At 48.9% G+C, this 12,091-nt stretch overlaps 1 protein-coding gene across 3 annotated transcripts in view; it reads left to right on the forward strand.

The window, feature by feature from the left end:
* The first annotated feature begins 776 nt into the window (after nucleotides 1–776).
* Nucleotides 777–12,091, forward strand: part of Adam19 (ADAM metallopeptidase domain 19) — a 91,766-nt gene continuing 80,451 nt past the window's right edge. Inside the window, exons 1-3 of one of the 3 annotated variants that reach the window (XM_087571624.1) lie at nucleotides 777–989; nucleotides 5,145–5,230; nucleotides 9,474–9,544. In XM_087571624.1, the coding sequence (XP_087427750.1) occupies nucleotides 893–989; nucleotides 5,145–5,230; nucleotides 9,474–9,544 (254 nt within the window). In that variant the 5' untranslated portion in view covers nucleotides 777–892. 3 annotated transcript variants of the gene reach the window in all.

Below are 12,091 nucleotides of genomic sequence, written 5' to 3' on the forward strand. Positions count from 1 at the left end.
TTACAAGATCAGGTATCAGAGGCCTTAGAACGCAGAGAGTGTCAATAAAAGCAAGTCCTAAGTGTCTGCTACTGTAATTTTCTTAGTGATAGTCATTACTTGTGGGTTTCATCAATTCCATCCCAAATTCTGCTCTCTTCTGCCCCCTCTTCGTCCCCACCACACAGCCCAAGGCTTCCCTTCTCCGTAATTGTGTCTAGGCTGTTTCTTGGGCTTGGTGTTTGGTTTCTGCTCTCCTGGAGTACAGAAGCCCTGTCCTCTGGGATGCCGGATCCACAACCACACCGCCTCCCACCCCTCCCCCCTGTCAGAAGGAATGGACTAAAGGCCCAGATTGGAGTCCTGATAAGAAAACAACTTCTTTTAGCACTTATTTCAGTGCCTTGGAATTAACTCTTTCAGAGCCTGCCTACAAGAGTAGTCAGTCCTGGAAGGCAGCGCTAGAAAGAGTCACCCAAAGAGCTTAGCATAAAGTAGGATAAAGTAAACTAGCCTCAGTGATGTTGGTTGGGGGGGGGTGTGTGTGTCTGGATTTAACACTTTCAATCCCAGCCCTGTAATCTTCCAGGTCTCCAAAATGATGAATTATTTCAGAAATTCGGACCATCTCTTCCCCCTGGGTGCCCTTCACCTGAGTCAGCGATGCTCCCAGGGGGCTTCGCTCGCTCCTCCCCTGCTGTCCCTCCAGCTACCACCACCCCCCTCCTCCGCGTGGCGCCTCCACTCCTCCCTCTCCAGGCTGAGCCCTGAGGGGCTAGGGGCGGAGCGTCTGGGCTGTGGGCTGGGTGGCTTTTAGGCCAGCGTTTGCTTGAAAACCGCCGCCGCCGCTAGGCCGGGGGCAGGCAATGGCAGGGGATGTGTGATTGCGGACAGTGAGAGGGCCATTGCTATCATGCCCGGGCGCGCGGGCGTCGCCCGGTTCTGCTTGCTGGCTCTCGCTCTGCAGCTACAGTGGCCGCTGGCGGCATGCGAACCGGAATGGACCACAAGTAAGTGGTAGCGCACAGAGGGGTCGGGGGATGATTTGGGGTGGTGGTGATGACTGGGGGTGTCTGAGAGTCGCTCTTGCAGGCCAGAATCTCAATGACCGCTATCCCTGAGCTCTCCGCCACTCCCCGGGGCATGAGCACCGCCACCCCTAAGCCTAAGAGCCCAGGCTTTGTTCTCATGTGGTGAGCCACGGGAGGTCGTGGAGCTGGTGCGCTCACTGAGCAATCAGAAGGCTTTGTGTCTCTCTTTGCTTGCCTTCCTTTCTCCATCTCCTCCTGTTTTCCTACTTTGGGCTTCTCTTTCCGCTGCTTTCCCGGTCTTTGCTGTTTTCTCATGGTTGCTCATCTCCGCTCCGCCTCTCTCATCGCTATTTTGCGCCCGCTGCTCTAGCAACCCCAGAGCATCCCCAGAGGAGCACCCCAAGCATCCTATGCAGAATGGGTAAGGGAGCCGCTCCCTGACTCTTGCTGGGGGTCAAATGCATACCAGTGGGATAGAAAATCAAAAGCTTCCAATAGGGTAGGGAGGTTTACTGGTTATCTCTGAAGTACAGTTAGCATCCCTGCGTTGGCAGCGACCCAACTAAAAGACCATAAAGGGCGATGCGCACCCATTATGCAGTTCGTAAGGTGAAGTTCACTAACGAAAAACCAGATGTGTTTAGGTATGCCCCACAACGAAGATCTCCGGATACTGGAAACAGGAGCTTTCTTTCCACCTCACCCATCGCCCACCTCCTCTTGGTCTCAGTTTCCCCATATGTGAAGAAAATGGGATTGGCTCCGCGCTTCCAGTTTGGACGCTGGATAATGTCTGTTTCTCACAACTGTTTTCCCAGACACCACTCCTTCCCGGGCCGCATCCCTCAGAGGCTCTCATAGGATTTCGCGGAAGGGACGGTCCCGGAGGGGCAATGCCTGGCTTCTGTCATTTTGACCGGGGAGAGCTTACTAAGCCTTAGCCCTGCAGTGGCTGGAGAGCTGGGCTGACTCCAGAGGGGTGCTTGCTGTACCAACCGTCAGCGTTTTTTTTTTTTTTTTTTTTTGGTTCTTTTTTTCGGAGCTGGGGACCGAACCCAGGGCCTTGTGCTTCCTAGGTAAGCGCTCTACCACTGAGCTAAATCCCCAGCCCCCCGTCAGCGTTTTTTAAATCAAGCTAGAGACACCCTGGTATGTACGGGCTGGGCAGGCTGCAGCCCCCGCCCCATCCCTGCAAGAACTGGTCCTCCAGCCAGCAGACGAAGCCTTCTTTCAACGCTCTTGTCTCTAAAGGGAAACTGGGTTTCACAGAAAGGAGTAGGTTCTTTTGTTGGGCATGGGGTTCCTTGAGGAAGAGGGAGCCAGGTCCTGTTCAAGTTTGATTTTCCAACCTAACACTTGCACTGAAGGAAGACAAGGAAAGTAAACTTCACTGAATCCCGGGGCCTTAAGAACAGTCAGTGAGGCAGAGTCACTGCAGACCTGGGAAGAAATAAAAATCTATGAGTTGTAAAGTGACCCATGATCCCCAAATGAGCAGTTGCTATTAATACTTTGCTTTCCCTCTTCCTGCCTTTCTATGATTATATACTGATGAATCTGGAAACATACCACACACACACACACACACACACACACACACACACACACACACACACACACACACACACTTTAAAAGGTACTTCCCAAAGCATGACATTTTCCCCAAACTATGATTTTTTTTACATGGCTCTAAAGGTTCTACCAAAGGGCCACAGAAATAATATCCCCAAAGTTAAACTCCAGGCTCTTATACAAATGTGACAAAGATCTTTCTTCATTTATGAGGTGGCCAAAGCGGCCGCTAACGCCAGTCAAAAGCATTAGCAGACCTCTGGGGATAAAGGGATTGGCTCAGCGAAGTCCTTTCCGGTGAGACAGAATCAAGCAATTGTTGGTTATCTCTCTCCTATCCTGAAGTCACTGGAATCTTTGTCATAGGTCTACAGTTAATGTTAAACTCCATGGACTACAAGGCCTTCCCACCAAAAGCTAATAGGAGAGCCAGAGATAACATTCTCTTAGCCAAGTCACCCATCCCTTTGTTAAACGGTGCTCAGGCTCTGATGCTGAAAGCATGATTCCATGTGCGTCTGGCCGTATTTCCAAGTTGTGAGCGACCCTTCTTCAGCAGTGTCGTGTTCTTAATTGGTACTGTTTGTCAAGACTTGAGACTGCTCTCAGTGCTCTTCACCACCCCGAGACATTTAGTCATTCTCCAATACACCGTACAGGGCCTTCTGTTCAAGAGTACAGACTCATCAGTCTGTACAGAGGACTGTATGTCTGACTTGTTCTCCCCTGAACATGAAGCCCCGGGCACAGCAGCATACGGTTAGGAACTCAGAATGTCTTGGATAGACATGTAAATGTATCTGTCCCTTCTGATTTGTACCAGTGTAAATGAAACCAAACCAATGAGATTTTTTCTAATCACATTTTTGAAAAGGAATTTAGTCAATGGTAATCCAACCACTCTAGCTACTTTTTTTTTTTTTTTAAAGACAGGGTTTTGGGTTTTGTTGTTGTTGTTGGTGGTGGTGTTGGTGTTTTTGTTCTTTTTTTTTTAGTGTATCTTTGGCTGTCCAGGAACTAGGTCTGTAGACCAGACTGGCCTTGAACTCAGAGATCTGCCTGCCTCTACTGAGTGCTGCCCGGCTCCTTTTTAGTTTAATGGTTCTCTGGGCCAGGATTCTATGTAGCCAGATGCTGTCTGAGAACTTCCTATATAGCCAAGATGGCCCCGGAACTCTAGTCGTCTTGCTGGGGTTACAGATGTGTGCCACAAAAGCTCAGCCATCTTTCATATTCCTCATGCGATGGATGGGGCCGGGTGAGTTACAAGAACCGGAACACCGGGGTCCTTGGTGACATCTCTGGGAGTCTTCAGATTTATCCTGTTTCAGAGACTTAGTCTGCTTAGGGACCAGGAAATTCTCAATTTTTAAAAGATGATCTGTAGGTAGTGTTGAGGCTTCCCATCCTTGAACATGGCTCTTCTGTGGTTTTGGCCTCTTTTCTTGGGAATTCTCTGCCTACCTCCAAGGGAAGAGAAGAGAAGATTGGAAGTGAGAAGGTTTGGAGCCAAAGTAGTGAAATACATATTTGAAGTCAATACTGGGAAGGCCAAGTTAATGCTAATGGTTGGTCGGTTGGGAGTCGATGCCACCTTTACTCCTACCTGTGGCCCTGAAAGACCTCCCAGGGAGGTGACTGTCAACTCCAAAGGGAAAATTAAAGCTCTTTAGTCACAAACCCAGCTCAACCTACTGCTTATCCCTGGCCTGCCTCACCACTTCATTACCCTCCATGATGCTATCCAAGTTAGAGCCACTGTCATCTCTCACCGGGGCTCTGGTGCGTCTCCAGCCTTGCTGCCTGCCTCCCTGCTTCTCCTCTGTCCCTGTCCCCTTCCCCCATTCTCCCAGCAGGCAGAGTCACCTTTCAAAACAAAAACAAAACTAATACAGATCATACCGCTCTTGTGATCTTTTTTTCTAAAGACACCAGAACCTTCCAGATCCGTTCGTAATGAGATCCAGACCCTCCTCATACCTTTGTGTTATTACAACCACAGCCATCTCACTTAGTGCATCTCCTACCAACATCCTGACTTAACAGACTGCCCATCCTTGCATAGCATATTTACCAATGTCCCCGGCCTTTGTAGACTAGTTCTCCTTCAGGCCCGTGTCTGCAGTTGTCACTCTGTGCTCTTCCCCAGAGTTTTGCACAACTGGCTTCCTCTGGCTCCTCAGGTCTTCAACATCACCCATTTGGGCCATCCTGTTTAAAACAGGAAGCCTGCTAACTTCCCTTTATCCTGTGGCCCAATCTTATTATTACTTTTTTTTTTTTTTCCAGGGCAGCTAAGTATCACCTGAGAATGTCTGCTTATTTCCTGACTCTTGGCAGGGATTCAGACCTTGTTTGCCTAACCTTTATCACTTTGTCACCAAGGCACAATGGCGCCCAGCAGGTCTGCTGAGACCAGTGGGAGGAGCACCTACCTGGAAGCAATGGCTGCCTCCAAGTGATTTGGAGCACCACTTGGACTTTTGAACAATATGCCTGCTCCTGAGTGCGGGAGATGTGGAGGTCAGGGATTCTTATGGTTATGTTGTCTTGTGTTGGCAGGAGGAAGCAAAGAAGACAGCCCTCCACTACAACATGAACTCATAATACCTCAGTGGAGGACTTCAGAAAGCCCCAGGGGAGGAAAGGTAAGATGCCCAAGCTCCTTGTTGGAGAAGCAGGAGTGACAGTTCCCTTCTTGGGGCCTGGAGCCACCCACGCATCGCCACCACTTCTGTTTCTGCTTCTGGCCCTACCCTCTCGCTGTGTCAACTTGGAATATCTTAGCAGGGACTTTCTTTCACTCTATGACGAACTTGTAGACCCATTCCCAAGCCCTTTTAGTTAAGGAAATGAAAATTCACAGTAATACCGAATTGAATTGGGGCTGGAGAGATGGTTTAGGAGTTTAGAGAACTTGCTGTTCTTGATAGAATTGGGGTTCAGGTCCAAGCACCCAGATGATGGTTCACAACCATCTGTAACTCTAGTTCCAGGAGATACCTCTGAGGGCACCTGGCATGCATATGGTGCTAATATATACATATAATATGTTATATATGTATATATAATATATGCAGGCAAAACACTCATGTACACACAAACACAATCTTTTAAAAATGCACAGGTTAAGTGCAAATGTGTGATTTTTGTCATAGCTCTTGCTTGGAATTTTTGTCTTGTTTATTTTTCTGTCTTTTTTGTTTTCTGAGGCAGGTTCTCTGAACTCGTGTCTCCGTCTCCTGGATCTAGGCTTACAGGCATATTCCAGGGCGCCAACATGTGGTGTACCCAGCTCTCTTTTGAGGTAGTCTCCATTGTAGCTTAGGCTGACCTGTATGTAAATCTTTACCTACCTGCCTCCATTTCGGAGATTTAAAGATTACACTGTGTGTCACGGTATCCAGGCATTTTTTTTTTTTTTTTTTTGGTTCTTTTTTTCGGAGCTGGGGACCGAACCCAGGGCCTTGCGCTTCCTAGGCAAGCGCTCTACCACTGAGCTAAATCCCCAACTCCTTTTTTTTTTTTTTTTTAAATAAGAAGCAAGATAGGGAGCTAGGAGTAGGTTATATAGCTCAAAATATCTTACAGATTCCTTGGTCCAGAACAGTAGCAAAAGTGAAGGCAGTTGGAACATGGTCCACAGAGAGAACTCGCATTCAGGATGTTCTCAGAAGGGAGATACGGTAGTTGCGTGACAGTAATGTGTTGTGTGACTTTCCATTTTACTTGTGCTTCCTCATTTATAAATGAGTTTTAGTGGGAATAAAGAGGAGCAGAGCTGTGGGGAAGGGCTAACACTCTTTTTCAGCAGGATCTTGCTATGCTCCCCCACTCTGGCCTCTAACTTGAGAGACTCTGTTGCTTCGCTTCGCCTTCCCAGTGCCAGGATTGATTGCACGGATACGCTGCTGTGCCCACTTTGAAGGACTGGTTTCTGTGATCTCTTAGGGGCCAAATGGCCTGTGGTTTATTGGGCAACAGATAGGAGCAGGATTAAAGCTGGGGAGAGAAGTGTCAGGAACAACTTCAGACAATTGTGGCCTTGGAATCTGGAAAGATAAACAGACGAGAAACGCCCAGAATTCCTTAAGTGACTATAGAGTCATCCAGACATGTCGCCAGCTTGGGCTTAGTAAGGGAACATACAGAGAAATCGCAAGACAATAAAAGTAGGGAACATTTTACCCTAAAAGCGAAGAAAAAAAAAATTCATGGACTCATTTCATCCTCGAGCAGGAAAGGCTGAAAATAGCTTCAAGGAAGCGTTAGACAAATTAATGGATGACCGTTCTCGGGCAGATTATGTTTTTTGAAATGTAAGGTCTTGTATATTTCATCCACCACCATTATTGCCAAAGAATGGGTATGATACTTTTTATAGAGGCTCCTTTGTTGCCTCCAGATGTTGGACGCTGGGTATCTTCAGGAAGGGCCTGAGAAACAAAGCGGAGGACCAGATCCTGTCTTTGTTCCCAGCCATTGTCTGCCCAGTACGTGGCTCATTGTATTCTACAAGGACTATCAGCCCAGTGCCTGGCACCATAAATATTTGTTGAGAGAGAGAGAGAGAGAGAGAGAGAGAGAGAGAGAGAGAGAGAGAGAGAGAGGTGTGTTAGTTTACTATGATTCTTATTTGCACTTGAGTAATTCATTGATTAAACCTTGCTTAGACGCCGACTGTCTATGAACTCTAATAGAGATTTTTTTTTCTTTTTCTTTTTTTCGGAGCTGGGGATCGAACCCAGGGCCTTGTGCTTGCTAGGCAAGCGCTCTACCGCTGAGCTAAATCCCCAACCCCTCTAATAGAGATTTTTGAGGAGGGCGATTGTGCACCAGGCGAGCTTGTCAGACGGTGCGTAGCTGCTTAATTTCGTTCTAAACAGATAGGATTTGGAGCCCTTCTCTCAGGGAAGTACGGACAGTGGGGTCACCTTCCAGTGCTTCTCAGGGGGCACATGTTGACCCTTCCTCCGGCGGTGCTGAAGTTCCAGGAGGAACTGTCTGTGGTAGATCGGGACAGGGAAGCTTCGCAGAGCTGTGGCATGCAGTTTCGTTGTTTTGCTCGAACCGTTTCTTGGAAACAGGGAGCATCTGATTTTAAACCTCTGTGTTGGAGCACACCCTCCAGAAACAGATAATTTTGGATTACCTACATAAAAATAAACATTAGTTCTCATGTATCAGGTAATGTGTCTGTGGGGGGCACATGGTATCACTTGCTCTGTGCCAATATTCTTTTTTTTTTTGTGTGTGGGCCATCACATGGGTGATGGCCTCAGGCCTGGGTAACGACTTGCTGGACTTCTGTTGTCATGTGCTCAAATGCCTGCTGGGGCTGTGCGTCCTTGATACTCAATGTGACTGGACTGGGCAGGGCTCTCACTCCAGAAGTCCCCAGGGCGAAAAACCACAAGTGGGAGGCAATCACATCTGGGGGGGTGGGGAGGCACTGGCCGTGTGCTGAATCAGTGCTTCAGAATTTGGGAAGTGAGTCTCTTAGTGGAAACGCCTGGGCATGCATCTGTCTCCCTGTTTCCTGAATTTCCAATGTCCCCTCTTAAGATGAGGCAACAGGAGGATTAGCTGGCATTGGGCAAGGTACTTGATTGGGAATGTTCTTATCTCATCTGAGGTCTTGGTGGTCCCCAAGTCCACAGCTAAGATCCCAATTGGGAGTGAGTGGAGCAGGGGTTAAGAAAAGGAATGTGATTGGGCTGTGGGTGTGGCCCAGTTTATATTGAGCTTGCCTGACGTCTTGGGTTTCTTGCACAATACACACATGGACAGCAAAAAAAAAAAAAAAAAAAAAAGGACATAACAAGTGTCATTGGCTCCCTTCAGATGGCCTTATATTGATGAGTTAGTTTAAAGATTAAAAAAATGTTGGTCCACATTGTGATATTATTTTTCAGAGGGTTCCAGTTAAATCTTTCTGGCAAAGGGTCCAAGGGTGACCATTTTAAAGTATACTCCACAGCATTGCGATTCGCAGTTTTAAATGGTCTATGTCACTTTGGGTTTTGTTTAGGATATCCTCTTTTTAAAAAATATTGTCTGTCTGTCTGTCTGTCTGTCTGTCTGTCTCGCCACCTCCCCCCCTGGGGAGAGGAGAGTGCTTACTCATGATGCTTAGCATTGCTCTTCATGCTTGCTGGCCATTTGTGTGTCTTAGATGATCTGGGCTGGGTGTGTGGTGTGTTTGGCCGTTGACAACCCGTTTATGTGTAAAATACACCCGACCCTGGGCTTAGTATACAACCCTAATTTGTGGGCCTTTTTGGTTGGCATCCCTTAGATGATTGGAGTTTGCAAATTGAAGGCCCAAATGAAAGAAAGCAAAACGTAAAAGAGAACTCACTTGGCTAGTTTTTAAGATGGTACCCAGTGTGAGGGTAAGAGCTTCCTCTGAACTCGGCACTGTGACACACCCTTTACATCCCTTTGTTCGTCTGGTCCTTAAGGGTCCTCAGAAGGCTGATTATGGCCATCTCGGGTCATGGAAGAGACACAGGGAGGCTTGGTAACAGCCCAGGGTTACACGATCACAGGTGACACCCTGCACCGCACTCCAGGGTCTGACTCTCCTGGAGTTCACATCTGGGGACCTTCATAGGATTCCATACACCTGCTCAGCCTTCAGCCTCAGCTCCAGTTTCTCTCCTTTGCTTCTGGGAGAAAGCAGATGGGGGAGATTCGGGTTGTCTGGGGGCTGAGGTCACTCCAAGCTCAGGCTAGAAGAAAGGCTAGTGACCTTTCCTCGCTGGCTTCCGGAGGATCCCTGTCTTGGCACTGTGTCAGATCCGGTGAGGGGGGGTCGGAGGGGCCGGGGCGCCTGGGAGCCTAGGTCCCTGCTTCCAGGAACTGACATGCTTTTATTGTTGTTTTTAGCATCCACTCACGGCAGAGCTCAGGGTCATGGCTGAAGGGCGAGAGCTGATCCTGGACCTGGAGAAGAACGAGTAAGTGGGTTTCTCCCTTCTGTCGTCTGACACAAAACGATGAACTCACGTTCGGTGCCAGTCGGACGCAGGTGTCACAGTTGGAAAGGAAGAAGTTTAGCGGTGTGGGCCCCAAGCTCGACATCCTTGGTCCCTTTGTGGGGGCATCTTGCCAAAATAGAGCTCTTCCCTGGTCTCTTGACTGCTGGGAGATTGGCGGGATACTTCACGTCCTGCTTGGACTTCCTTAGGCTGCGTTTCCGGTGCTTCGTGGAGTTCACTGGGGGCAAGCGTGTGTGTGTGTGTGTGTGTGTGTGTGTGTGTGTGTGTGTGTGTGTGTGAAGGGCGGGAAGGGACTGGAGGCAGCTGCTCTCTTAGTTCCAGCTCAGTGTAGGCAGGAAATGAAGGCGATTAGAGGGAGACCAGGAGCAGCAGCAGGCTGGGCAGGGATTTGGCACCTCTGACCCCGATTCTTTCATCTACCCAAGATTCTGCTGAGACGTGCATTTGCTTGAAGCCTTCTGGCTTCCACGACCAGCTTTTCCCTAACCTCATTCATGCTGGGCGGTGGCCTAGTTCAGAAATATCTCCACATTGATTCGCCGTCCCTCATAACTGTCTCGATTCATGGATGCAGGGTTGAATAGATGACCCTGCCTAGCTGTGTCCATTGATTGTCTGCGCATTCAACCCCAGTCCACCTGGCTTCCCAGAGCTCTTTCTGCTTGGCCAGGGACTCCGAAGGCTTTTATAATTTCTCCACCAATGGTCCCACTTTTTTATCATCCACATCGACATTGTAGATAAGGATGCTTGGTTTGGAGAGCTGCCCGTCTGCTCTTGGCAGTCTCAAAAACACCCTGGAAGCTGATGAGTAATGAAAGCCTCGCTGCCAAGAAGGGGCTAGAGCAAGGCCTTCCCCCATCCAAACTGGTGGGAATGGCTGCTTGGCTTCGGTGGAATGGGAGAAGAAGGATTTATTCCAAATTTGGGCTCGTTGGACACTTGCAGAGGAGGATCGGTGGAATCCCCAGTGTGGTGAGAGGGCAGCCGGTACAGGGACAGAGTGTTTTATGACACTACTCTAGGGAGATGTGGACAAACATCTGCTTGCCAATGACAGATCCAAGTAAGGGTGCCATCAAAGTCCAAATTTGTGAACCAGTAATTTTTATTGAGGTTGTTTATAGTAATAGGGGGTAAGGGGTTCCCTATGGGCATAGAAGTGACTCAAAAGATAGCAGCCTCTCCAAGGCTCACTCAGCACGAGTAACAGCTCATGAAAACTGGAAGCCCAAGGTTCACTACATGGCTTACAGGCAGTTCTGATGGTCTGAGCCTGGTCCAGGGCCTGGGCTGGCTGGGCTGGGCTGGGCTGGGCTGGGCTGGGCTGGGCTGGGCTGGGCTGGGTTGAGCCTCAGGGTGAGAGGCAGTCCTTTCTGTTTATATATTCTTGAGGAGGGAGGGGTGGGTCTAGTGATTCTGGTCATCTTCAGGGACTTCCTTGAAGCCCTGGGTTGTTGATTGTTTACTTCCTGAGTTTAATGAGCTTCCCTGTGGAATGGAATGTTTTAACTCTCTAGCACCCACCCTTTGTCTTGAAAGAGTCAAGGTGGATGGGAGGATATGGCCCAGGTTTCAGCACCAATGTTGTGTTGATAAAAAGACAAGGAGAGGGTGATATGTTCTGTGGAGATCTGAGGAAAGGGGGTGCCTCAGTGGGCCCATGTTGAGACATCCCTTACCCCTGAGGGACCAGTCACATGATGGTATAGTATAGAATAGAGTTTATTCAGGACATGGGGAGGGGAGTTAAGAGGGTAGTAAGGCAGAGAAAGAGAGAGAAGTAGAGAAATAGAAGAGTAGAGGAGTAGAGGAATAGAGGCTGGCCATGGGCACGTGGAAAGAAGGGGGAAAGGAAGGGGAGAAAGGGAACAAAGGGAGAAGAGGGTAAGAGCAAGAAAGCAAGAGAGAACTGGAGGGAGCAAGAGAGTGAGGAGGGGGCAAGCAGCCCCTTTTATAATGTCAGGCATGCCCGGCTGTTGCCAGGTAACTGTGGGGGCGGAGCATACCTGGCTGTTGCCAGGTAACTGTGGGGTGGAGCTTAGACAGAATGCTAACAGTTATCCTGGAGGGGATTGCTACATAAAACAGGACTCTGTCCCTCTCTCTCTTCCCTCTGCCTCTAGGACACTGGCTTTTGGCACTCCAAAAAGATGGACATCACTGCCATGTTGGCTCCCCTCCCCCAGAGCAAAACCAGCCTTTTACTGGTTTGCTGGAATGTTTCTTTCCTTCTGCCTTAGAATAGGGCTGGCTTGATGGCTGGCTACCCAGAGTGGGAAGCTCCTCCTTGCTCAGGGCTTCCCTTTGACTGTGATGCTGTGCTCCTGCAAGGCCCAGGGAGGGCTAGGTTGCATTTGGCCTCTCTTAGGGATCTGCTTGCTGCCTTACTGGCTCTGTGGAGTAACTGTTTCAATGTTCCTGTTGCTGTTGGTGTCTGTCCTATTTACTCTGCTCTTCCTGCACTCCATTGAATTGATGATACCTTCAGGGGCAGATCCTTAG

The sequence above is a fragment of the Rattus norvegicus genome, chromosome 10 (assembly GCF_021556685.1).
Source record: "Rattus norvegicus strain SHRSP/BbbUtx chromosome 10, alternate assembly SHRSP_T2T, whole genome shotgun sequence".
NCBI classification, from domain to species: Eukaryota; Metazoa; Chordata; class Mammalia; order Rodentia; family Muridae; genus Rattus; species Rattus norvegicus.